Genomic DNA, 12283 nt, shown 5'->3' with positions numbered 1-12283 from the left:
GTAGTTGCTACATTTACTAATAAACTGCAATCTAACCCAAGGTAACGCCTGATGTTTCCCTTTGTCTGTTCCTCTTCTAGGAGGGGCGATATTACAGCGAAGAGGCAGAGGTGGATGTACGAGATCCAAAAATGGATTACCAGCTGTACAAAGAAACCTGCCAGGATCTACAGAGGCTGATGTCTGAAATACAGGATCTGAAGAGCAAAGGTAGCAAAGATGGGGTAAGCATCTGAAATGGGCTTACGAGGAGTAAGTATATGATATTGATATCAAGGATCTCCTGCTCCAGTTCATTATAATATGGCAAATGCACTTTGTTGATTTGTTGTAATTTATTTTGTGGGAATGCTGTTCTTAAAAATATTAAAATCTTGTCTTAAAAAAAAAAGTTTAGATAGAAACATATCAACAGAGTTGAAAGTAACCCTAATTTATGTCACTTTAATTAACTTTGTTTGTTTATTTAGCACAGGAATAAAATCCCTTTAGCAAATTCCAAAAAATCTAGGAACTAAGAATTGACCTTGTTTGATTTATTTTTTTCCCATCTCTAGAGATATTTGACTTTGGAACCAGCTGACATTGCAAATGTGTTTAGATGCAGGATATTTATTGTTTTACATTATCCTCCACATCAAAGGATTCTTTGTAACCAATTGTCTTTGTTAGTCCTCTCCCCAAAGGATTAGGTGGTATTACTTTAAATAAAAAATTAATTTGACTTAATTGCAAGTTACAAAGTTGTTATTATGTAAATATCTAGTTTTTACAGCAATATTTGGAATTTTTTTTTATAGATAAGCAGTGTATTTCTAAAGAAATTGAAAATATATTTACTATTATTATCAGGTATTTGTAGAAACTCTTGTAGTAAAAAGTTATAACTTTGGTGGTTATCCCTGTACATTGACCTTGAATGTTTGTTATATTTTTTTTTTAACCTTAACCCCTTAATGACCGGACCATTTTTCAATTTTCTTACCCTTAATGACAATGGCTATTTTTACATTTCTGCAGTGTTTGCGTTTAGCTGTAATTTTCCTCTTACTCGTTTACTGTACCCACACATATTATATACCGTTTTTCTCGTCATTAAATGGACTTTCTAAAGATACCATTATTTTAATCATATCTTATAATTTACTAAAAAAAAAAAAATGATAAAATATGAGGAAAAAATGGAAAAAAACACACTTTTTCTAACTTTGACCCCCAAAATCTGTTACACATCTACAACCACCAATAAACACCCATGCTAAATAGTTTATAAATTTTGTCCTGAGTTTAGAAATACCCAATGTTTAGATGTTCTTTGCTTTTTTTGCAATTTATGGGGCAATAAATACAAGTAGCACTTTGCTATTTCCAAACCACTTTTTTTCAAAATTAGCGCTAGTTACATTGGAACCCTGATATCTGTCAGGAATTCCTGAATATCCCTTGACATGTATATATTTTGTTTTAGAAGACATCCCAAAGTATTGATCTAGGCCCATTTTGGTATATTTCATGCCACCATTTCACCGCCAAATGCGATAAAAAAAAAAAAAATTGTTCACTTTTTCACAAATGTCACAAACTTTAGGTTTCCCACTGAAATTATTTACAAACAGCTTCTGCAATTATGGCACAAATGGTTGTAAATGCTTCTCTGGGATCCCCTTTTTCAGAAATAACAGACTTATATGGCTTTGTGGTTGCTTTTTGGTAATTAGAAGGCCGCTAAATGCCGCTGCGCACCACACATGTTTTATGCCCAGGAGTGAAGGGGTTAATTGGGGAGCTTGTAGGAAGCTTGTAGGGTTAATTTTAGCTTTAGTGTAGTGTAGTAGACAACCCCAAGTATTGATCTAGGCCCATTTTGGTATATTTTATGCCACCATTTCACTGCCAAATGCGAGAAAATAAAAAAAAAAAACTTTACATTTTTCACAATTTTAGGTTTCTCACTGAAATTATTTACAAACAGCTTGTGCTATTATGGCAGAAATTGTTGTAAAAGCTTCTCTGGGATCCCCTTTGTTCAGAAATAGCAGACATATATGGCTTTGGCGTTGCTTTTTGGTAATTAGAAGGCCGCTAAATGCTGCTGCGCACCACACGTGAATTATGCCCAGCAGTGAAGGGGTTAAATTAGGGAGCTTGCAGGGTTAATTTTAGAGATCAGCCTCCCACCTGACACATCCCACCCCCTGATCCCTCCCAAACAGCTCTCTTCCCTCCCCCACCCCACAATTGTTACCGCCATCTTAAGTACTGGCAGAAAGTCTGCCAGTACTAAAGAGTTTTTTTTTTTTTTTTTTAAATAAAAATTATAAAATATTTTAGTTGTGATGGACCCCTGCCTTAGCACCAACCTCCCAGGTACGTCTATTGTCATTAACAGTTAGTTTTTGCATGACGTACCTGGTACGTCAGTTGTCATTAAGGGGTTAATAAATAAAAAAAAAAATATTAATAAAAAATATTGCACACAAAAGTTATAAGGGCTCAAAGCTATAAAAAAAAGCAGGCAAAGGGCTTTAACTTGAGATACATACAAATACATGTCCGAATATGTATATATGTGTACAGATGTATTTAAATGTTTGATTTTTTTTTTTTGGGTGCACTGGACTGTATTTTGCTGCCTTTAAACCTATTTGTCACATACAGTACATAAAAAATCAATATAATATAACTGTACATAAGCACTCTATTTCCTTGAACGTAGCATCCAATTGGTTATTTCGTACTTCTCCCATCATTTACGATTACCAGGACTCACTGTATAAAGCCCTTTGGCCTACGGATAGATGGACAACCATCATTTTTTTAAGTTAATAAAGCTATAAAATGATATACTTATTTTCACTCTTGTTGCTTGGTACAGCTAGTTTATGGAAACAAAATGTATATTCATAGTTTTAAAAGTTTAAATATGGGGGGCGGAGCTAGCCATCATAGCAGCAAGTCGCATATTTTGAGAGCTCCTGAATATAGCTAATATTTGAGGCTAAAACTATACTGAAATTTTACAAACTATGAACCATAGTTATTGGGAACCTATCGGTCATTGACAGAAGAATAATCCTTGAAGTGAGCATCATTTTCCACTAACTGTTGGACTACATAGGAGCCGTAACTGAAGCCACGCGGGTGTATCCTATAACTTGTGTTGACCGGGAAATTTCCTAGACCTAAATGTAGAAGCATACTAATGGTGGTATAAATTGTCTGTACACATTTTCTTTGATTCTCAAACATGGAGGATATCTCTACAGCTCTCTTTACCCTATTTACGGACTTTGAGACTTCGTTGCAGCAGAAAGTGAACGCAGCACTGCAGGCTGTTTTTCCGGAGGAAGTCGCTTTGCAACTCTTGACAAAAGCGGAGGAACCGAAGCAAGGGGAGATGGCTTCCTTGTCACCAACAAGTTTTTCATCCCTTGCTTTGTCTCCCTCATCTAAACCCTTGCCACCTAACTCATTTACTCCTTCATCGGGGGTGGCGGCCGAACCCCTGAAGAGATATGAAGCGGCACTCAGGTGGAAGGCAGATAGGGAACCTGACTGGCGAGACGACGATCAGCTCTATGCGGTGTCACTTGGCGCCATAATGGGTAAACTACAACAGTTTGTCACTGCAACTATACTGAGCTCAGATCTTGGTAATGATCCTCTGAAACAGTTTGCCGTTAAGACTTCAATACCCAGGCAAGAGTGTTCTAAGAGATCCGGTTGGACTATCCATAAAGCTGGGGTAGGATAAATTTATGGTTTGGAGAGGATAAATTGCAGCACATATTTTAAGCCACCATACAATAGATTCAAGCTGATTACAAGAACATCTCCCACTATCTCCTAAGTTATGTTGTTGACTCGAGCAGGATAACGGTCTATACCACCCTCGCAATACTAGACTTACTTGGACAACTGTTATACTTCCACTGATCCTGGGGTCTGATCATTTATCATATTTTGTTGTTGATGATATGCTTATGTGTAGAACTATTACTAGAATGTGTGTTGAAAATTGTTGGATGTTGATATATTTGGTCTGTTATATTTCTTGGAAATGTTTTGGAGATGAAACTTACATACTGGGGAACGTACAGTGCTATTAATTTACAGAAGCTGACCTTCTCCCAAACATGACTAAGGGGAGCTAGACATCTGTTAGATATTACCTGAGTTCTTTACCTAACGACAGGCTGGGGATTTGAATTAAACTTAATTTCTAGAAATCAGCTGCTATTTCTAACTATGTCCACTAGAGGGGAGTCTAGGATAAGTTATAGCTTGTCATACGCAATAGACATATTTGTTCCTATAGTTTGCTCTGTGCTACAGTCCAGGTCTTTTACAACCATAGACTAGGCTATCATAGTCCTCTGAAGGGTTATTGTTTACTATTATGTTAGCTAATATGTCACAAGTTGATCTTCCATATCTGTTTAGAAACTAGGGGTGCCCTGAAAGTCACCTAAATGCTCTGCTTAATGGGTTTCTTATCCAGCATCCCCAACTTCCGAAACATTTTGTTAGTTTATATTTACCCTGTATATAAGATGTTTTTACTTTGTTAGGTTGGTTTACTAAAGTGATTACATGTTCGGTCACCATAGGGATGATGATCTTGAGACAATATATTGCTGAACACATATTATGCCAGGACCTGTAGCATAATTTGCCAAGCACCCATATGTTATTTACATTCGGGAACATTGTACTAGATTTTATAAGTGCTATAACACTGATATAGTCATTCTAATCTTAAATATATCCCTTTTATTCAGATAATAGAATGATATAGTCTTTGGTGACTCCTTTCAAATATAAAGATATCTCCCCTCCTCCTTTCCCACTCTATATGATAGAATGGGTCATATCCAACATCCTTTTCCCGTCATCATCCAGTGGTGATAACTACCCCTGAGGGGAGATACATATATACGTATGTTATCCTGTTTTTTTTTTTTACATATTAAACTACAGAAATAAGAGGAAGCTCTATATTACATAAAATATGAAACTTAAGATACATAATCTGAGTTCCAAAAGTGGTCTCCTATTGTCCATGAGTTACCACATGTTTTCCCTACATTATGCTCCCCCCCCCCATACTCCCATCGGCTTATTAGTTAAGCATAAAGAAAATGCATCTTATGGAAACCTTATATTATTGTCTCTATATCCCCTTTAAATCCTTCCCATGACAAAGGTACTATTTTGAGGGCCCACAGGTGACCCTAGCTTAATATAAAAGGATTAAGATTTATGAGCGACTTTATTATGTGTCACAGGGGAAATCTGTTCATATTTTGTTTATATTGCATAGACAAGCTTTGTATACTGTTTATATTATAAAACCTTTATATATTGTTATCTATTCTATGGAAAAAAAACAAAAAAACAATCTGAGATCCAAAAATGATCTCTTCCTGATTATAGTTGCCTTCTATACTGTTACATTTTATTCTGAGATATTATGAGGTCCAAGAGTGGCCTTAAAAGGTTTATTTTTAGAAGGCGTACAGTCTAGTGGGTATTACTTGTGCATATTAACGTTTGCAGTTGTCTTGTGTCTATGTTTGAGGATAATTAGATCCCTGATAATCATTTTACGTTGTGTAACCTTGCCTAAATGATTTATATTGACATACATGTTTGTATACCCTGAATGAATCTCAATAAAAAGAATTAAAAAAAAAAAAAAAAAAGTTGAAATATGTTTGTTTTATGGGCTTTTAATATCGCACCATTTTGTCCTTATGTAAGTTAATCAATAATACGTTTGTGTTTTATAAATTAATAAGTAATAATAAAAATAGCTAATAAAAAAATAAAATAAAAAAAGCTTCTAACTTTCCTCATGTGGCTGTTGGGGACTACAAAAGCATACACGCTATCAAACCTGCTGCTTGTACTAAATTGTTTCTTAAATACTTGTATATGAAAAAGGGAGTGTTTTGTTGTCTGGTCATTTTTTTCGAATATCATTCTTAAACGCACATTGCAATCAACATTTACAATTTTTATTAACTTTTCTGTATTCAACTTTTCTCTCAGGCTGCAGAGATTGAAGAGAAACGTGTTCAAAGCTGTGTGCACTTCATGACTTTGAAAAAGCTAAACCGTCTTGCACATATAAGACTGAAGAAAGGACGAGACCAGACTCATGAGGTACTGGTCTATCTCTCAAAAAAATATTTTTCTCTGTCCCTTGACCTTTCTTTCAACCAAGTAAGTTTGAACTGATATCTTTTAGTTTATGCAAGAGAATTGATATCTTACTTCAAGAGATTCTTGTAAAAGTAAGATATCTTTTAGTGTCATATAAATAGAAAACCAATGTCACACAGTCATGCTAATTTCAAATACCATTGCCAACCATTCATTTATTTATCACACTTTAGGCCAAACAGAAGGTTGACGCACATCACCTGCAGTTACAGAACCTACTGTATGAAGTCATGCATCTTCAGAAAGAGATCACCAAGTGTCTGGAATTCAAGTGAGTCCAAGATATCCTAAGTACATGTCTGTATTGATTATGTTGTGTTAGTGGCGTATTGCTTCCCCTTAAGGGACAGTAAAATATTTGCTATAATCTCCTAGATCTTACGCAGTTTCATATTAAGAGTGGTAGTGTTTCCTATTCTCTTGGTCTTATAATCATAATCTTAAATCATCCTTCTGTCTTAAATGTTCCTTTTTTGTTGTTCATTAAGAATCTTGACTTAAAGGGACAGTCAACTCCATAAATCTTATTGTTTAAAAAGATAATCCCTTTATTACCCATTCCCCAGTTTTGCACAGCCAACATGGTTATATTAATATACTTTTAACCTCTGTGATTACCTTGTATCCAAGCCTCTTTTGACAGCCCCCTGATATTTGTGATCTATTGACTTGTATTTTAGCCAATTAGTGCGGTGTTGTGTACAACCCATGGACGTGTGCACAATGTTATCTATATGGCCCACATGAACTAGCAGTCTCCTGTTGTGAAAAGCTAATAAAAAAGCATGTTATAAGAGGCTGTCTGTAGTGGCTTAGAAACAGGCAGAAATTTAGAGGTTTAAAAACCAGTCTTCAGGCCTCATTATGTGGATATCTGTACTGGAGCACAGGTGAAATAATCAGCTCATTAGTAAACATGGTCATTTTTCCTGCTCTCATCCAAGGTAATCCAGAAAACCTGGCTAGTTGGGGAGGCCTGAGGACATGGTTGAAAACCAGTGTTATAAAGTATATAAAAAAATCTATTAAAATGGCATGCTCTGTCTGAACTATTAATGTTTAATTAACACCCTTTTCATGTACATTTTAAATTGTTTTCTTCTGCATAGATCAAAACATGAAGAAATTGAGCTTGTGAGTGTAGAAGAATTTTACAAAGATGCTCCTCCTGAGATCAGCAAACAAGATATTACATTCAATGACCCTCATCAGCAGACTTTGGCTCGTCTGGACTGGGAGCTGGAGCAGAGAAAAAGGTCTGTGATTGACAAAATCCTCTTACTAGAAAACGAGTGTTTTGCCGACAAAACGCTCATGTTGTGTCATGCAGTGCTATATTGCACTGTGTCTCAAAAATTGCCTTTCCTAGAATCTTGGAAGGAATCTAATAATGTTGAACTTAGAAATTGAGTGGACTAGTCTGGGCTAGTAGCTTTTAACCCCTGATTAGTAAACCATAGTAATATATTTCCACCCCGTAACATAATATGTGTGTGTAAAAATAAATATATATATTTATACATACAGCATTTCTGTGATGTGCAGCTTGTTTTTGTTGGTTACATCGATGAATGGTGATGGGCCTAACCATATACATTTATGTACTGTGGGTCCTAGGAATCAGGATTCCAAGAACCAGAGTTAGTAGGATGGATTGTTCTCTGTTCTATTTTTATAATGTAGCAAAGTCATGGAGGTAAATTCCTGTGTTGTAGAAGTGAAGGCTATTGACTTCTGAGCACATAAATGTTTGGAATTATTTAATCATTAAGTATATGACACAGAATTTTGTTACAAATTGTTGAATTTATGGTCAAAATACAGTTCTGTTGGATCTGTTAAGAAAAATCTGACCAAGAAACACTACTTTTTCTTCCCTGCTCCTAATGATATACTCTTATTTTCATGCTTCTCAGGCTGGCAGAGAAATACAAGGATAGCTTGGCCAGCAAAGAGAAGATCCTGAAGGAGATAGAAGTGAAGAAGGAATATTTGAGCAGTCTGCAGCCTCAGCTGCACAGCATTATGCAGGTACTGTGAGGCACTAGGTTTTTAACAGAACTGATATTTTGATAGATCCTGTGCATATTGTAATTGGGTTATGCTCTTCTTAACCATATTGAATGCTGTGTTCGTTCATCTTTCTGCATGGTATAAAGCAGAGATTGTCCATTCTCCACAGGCCTCACTGCCCGTTCAAGAATATCTGTCCATGCCGTTTGACTGTATGCACAAACAGTATGAGATAGCCCGTCACCTCCCAGCACCACTCTATGTGCTGTTTGTACAGACCAGCGCCTACAGCCAGGCATGTGGTAAGTACTCAAGGAATGGTAACTGTAAACTCTGCAGTTTAAAGGACTAGCTGGCTGGTATGTCTCTAACTTACATGTATTTCATCAATTTTGAAATGAGACAGTCTAATAGTTTTAGGCTTTTTTTGTTTGTTTTTACTCCATGTATGAATAGCTCAAATTAAGCACTTTGTTTTTTTACTGTAGAAGAGTGCATGATACGTGTCAGTTAAATGTTAGTGGAACACTTTCATCTCTCGCTTATTATTCTGCGATAATGGACATTTTAGAAATTGCTTCTTTGGGGAATGGAGCAGAGATTACATGCTAATCTCAAGCCCATCAATAAGTTAGCCTATTCTCAATCAGCCATCAATACTCTAGATTTCTGTGTTTCTTTTAAAGCTTCTTTTTCATGGCATGCTTCTGTTTTAGCCCCTGTGTGTTCCTGTCCCGTCGTTCTTTCACTCACTCTTTGTCTTTATTCATGTCTTGCTTTCTCCACCTGTTTGCCCTTTGCCCTAATCATAGCCCACATGAAGAGTTCTGCCCAGCCCTATAGGCAGGGTGAGTATGCCACTCGGCCTTCATCTTTTAAAGTTGTGTTGTTGTGGGGTACCTATTCCCATGAATTCAATTACAACATTTTACTGCATATTCATTTTACATAAACAGATATTGGATATGAGGTAATGGACGCCCAGGTTTGGCTCTGAAGGCAAAGTGTATTTTAGAAATATCACTGCATTAAACGAACATCAGTTTTGCAAAATAAACTTCGATTTTCTTATGCTAAGCACATGCATAATTGAATCACACTGCCACACATCTCACTAAAATATCAGTAGTACCGTTCTACAGAAAGGGCCAAACAATAATTTAAACTTTTGATAACCGCAGTATTGCACAATACACCATGATTTCATTGCTTGAATTTTTTTTAAATACAAATTGAATGTGTTTTTTTTTTTTTTTATAGGGTAACTATGAATGCATCTAGTGGAGTTGACCAGTGTCTCTAGCAATAACAGATCAACATTTTGGTGCACATTATTTTCGTGCTGTGTGTGTTAGATCTGTTCATGCTTGTCTGCCATATAATAATGACAATACTTGAGAGTTATCAGTGTTCTGTTTATTGGGTGTATTTGTGTTTGTAACCCTCCCACTCATCTCTTCTTGTAGACAAGAAGTTGGTGGTTACCATAGAAGGAAGTGTGGAAGAGGCAAGAGCTTTATTCAAACCTCCTGAAGATTCTCAAGGTGAGTGCACCAGCCTTTTGGGATCTATAACCTTTATCTCAATGACGAGCAGACAGGTGGGTGCTTGAGCTTGGTGTTCTACTCATGCCAAGTAAAGATATGCATGTTTCGTTACTGGTAGAATTATGAACAGCAAATTAAAATGCCTTCGGTCTGTACTTACAGATGATGAGAGCGATTCAGATGCAGAGGAGGAGCAGACAACGGTGAGAAGACATATGCTGTACATGCATATGCAATGTGATCAGTTTCAGATATATGTACATTATGGGTGACTGCTGTGCTATTGCAAGACACATGCTGCTTCATATTGTACTTGTTTCTCAGTAGTTCATTACAATTTGTTGTAAGACGCACATCAAATACCAGCTAACATTTTAATTGTATTTATCCCCATTGCTGATGACCTCAGTAGCTTATCTTTTTTACAAAAAGCCTCTCACTAAACCTTTCTTCTTTGATTCAAAGATGTATTAAGATTTTCCTTGGAGATGAAGAATCTTTTTCCCATGATGATACACTCCAGTACAAGTTTTTGTTTGTTATAGTGCTGCTTTCACCTTATGTGCATTTATTATGTTCACTTCTTACTAATCTAAGCAGAGATGGGGAGAGGCACTCATTTCAGCCTTTAGGGCTTACTTTTACCTACTATCTGTCCTACTCTAAAACTCCGCTTTAACTGTGCTAGCCTATTTTTGTTGAAGAGACAAGTATAAATGAGAACACAGACTTGATTGATTTTATCTCTTTCTGATCTTTTGGGCCAAAAGTGGGTCAGATTTGAAGCATATTTAAATAGTATTCTTGCTAAATGGTGACTGGCCTTGTAAAGCATGTGATCATGTAATGGTTTGCACACATTTTCAATCATCTGTTACACAAAAATGATATATGCTTGACTCTTGCACCAATTGCAGAAGCAAATTTGTTAATCTCATTTGGTGCCAACACTGTAAGTGCCAATATGTTGGGCCCATCATATGTGAGTTCCGCAAGCAAATTTTTAAATACCTTAATGATATAAACAACAAGTTGCATTGTTCAGCTTTGGCCTCTCACCTTGACAGGCATCAAAGCTCTACACACTATATTCCAAATGGTGTGTTATTGAGAAGGTTAATAGACCTCCAAGATTTGGGGGGGCATAGAAGTTGCACTTGCTAAAAGAGAGGTGTTTTGGATATTCAATTTGCGAACAAGAGTCCCTTAAGTTTTAAATATAGAAGCTGACATCATTAACTTTTGACAATAGGGAGGCTGTTTATATTTAGAAAAGCTAAATAATTTGAATGCTATATATTTACATTTTTAAGTTTCAATTGTTACAATATAATGTTATTATGGTCATTATACAATGTTTACTCTACTCAAAGATCATGAATAAGAGTAAAATAGAGAAAGGGTTTGAGTAACTTATATTTCTAGAGGTTGTTTCCTTCGGGTATTTTCGTAGCTGGATTGATTCTTGTAAAAGATCCCCACTCTACGATATGGATTTGCACAGATTTTAGTGTGGGTATCTTTTTTACAGGATTCTATCCGGCTAAGAAAATATCCGAAGGGCACAAGCTGCTTCTTCCGAATTTGGATCCTCACGAAGGGTCTAAATGTACTTCTGTAAACATGAGTAAAATTTGTATGGTCCAAAGCTTTTCCTTGTTGTTAATTTCAGCGTGTTCACTAGACTAGACAGGTGAAGCTTAATTTCTTGGATGTAATATGTCTGACCATGTAGTGTTCCAGCTAACAGCTTTTAAGCATTGATACATTTTCAGAACAGCATTCTTGAAAATACTATAATATTTCAAAAATGCCATTTTGAAATATACAGCAGACATTTATAACCCTTAAAAAAATGACATTTAAATACTGTGAAAACACTTTTTCTGTAAAATGTAGCACTTTCCTTGTTTATTGTATTTTAATGTAGCAATTATTGCTGTGCGATTCTTTAAAAATGTGAACGAAATGTGTAATTTGTTCTAAATTTAGCAAAAAACATGTTTATTTGTGGTCATTTCTCTTGCCACATGTATTGAGTCCACGGATTCAGCCATACTTGTGGGATATTCTCCTTCCTAAGTGGCAAAGAGAGCACCCACAGCAGAGCTGTTTATATAGCTCCTCCCTTAGCTCCACTCCCCCAGTCATTCTCTTTGCCTACTCTAAGTACTAGGAAGGGTAAAGTAAGTGGTGACAAAAATGTTAGTTTTTATTTTCTCAAGCAAACGTTTATTTTAAATGGTACCCTTGTGTACTATTCACTCTTTGGCAGAAAAGGGATGAAGATTTCTGCAAGGAGGATGATGATCTTAGCACTTTGTAACTAAGATCCACTGCTGTTCTCACTAAGGCTGAGGAGTACAGGAAAACTTCAGTTGGGGGAACGGTTTGCATGCTAAGCTGCATTGAGGTATGTTCAGTCAATTTTTTTCTAGATAGACTGTGTTAATTCTAGAAAAGGCTGGCAATATCCCCATGAGGGAAGGGTAAGC

General features: G+C 36.1%; 1 protein-coding gene across 3 annotated transcripts in view; it reads left to right on the top strand.

The window, feature by feature from the left end:
- THOC5 (THO complex subunit 5) overlaps positions 1-12283 on the top strand; it is a 53774-nt gene that overhangs the window by 7003 nt on the left and 34488 nt on the right. For 2 of the 3 annotated variants that reach the window (XM_053702181.1, XM_053702183.1), the window contains 9 exons: positions 81-224; positions 6055-6168; positions 6402-6499; positions 7338-7484; positions 8145-8259; positions 8411-8543; positions 9054-9089; positions 9708-9785; positions 9951-9991. In XM_053702181.1, coding sequence (XP_053558156.1) covers positions 81-224; positions 6055-6168; positions 6402-6499; positions 7338-7484; positions 8145-8259; positions 8411-8543; positions 9054-9089; positions 9708-9785; positions 9951-9991 — 906 coding nt within the window. The remainder of the gene's footprint in view (positions 1-80; positions 225-6054; positions 6169-6401; positions 6500-7337; positions 7485-8144; positions 8260-8410; positions 8544-9053; positions 9090-9707; positions 9786-9950; positions 9992-12283) is intronic. The other variant, XM_053702184.1, reaches the window with a different exon arrangement.

The sequence above is a fragment of the Bombina bombina genome, chromosome 2 (assembly GCF_027579735.1).
Source record: "Bombina bombina isolate aBomBom1 chromosome 2, aBomBom1.pri, whole genome shotgun sequence".
Lineage (NCBI taxonomy): Eukaryota > Metazoa > Chordata > Amphibia > Anura > Bombinatoridae > Bombina > Bombina bombina.
Note: the sequence above shows the minus strand (reverse complement) of the source record. Positions and strands in the feature narration are given on the sequence as shown.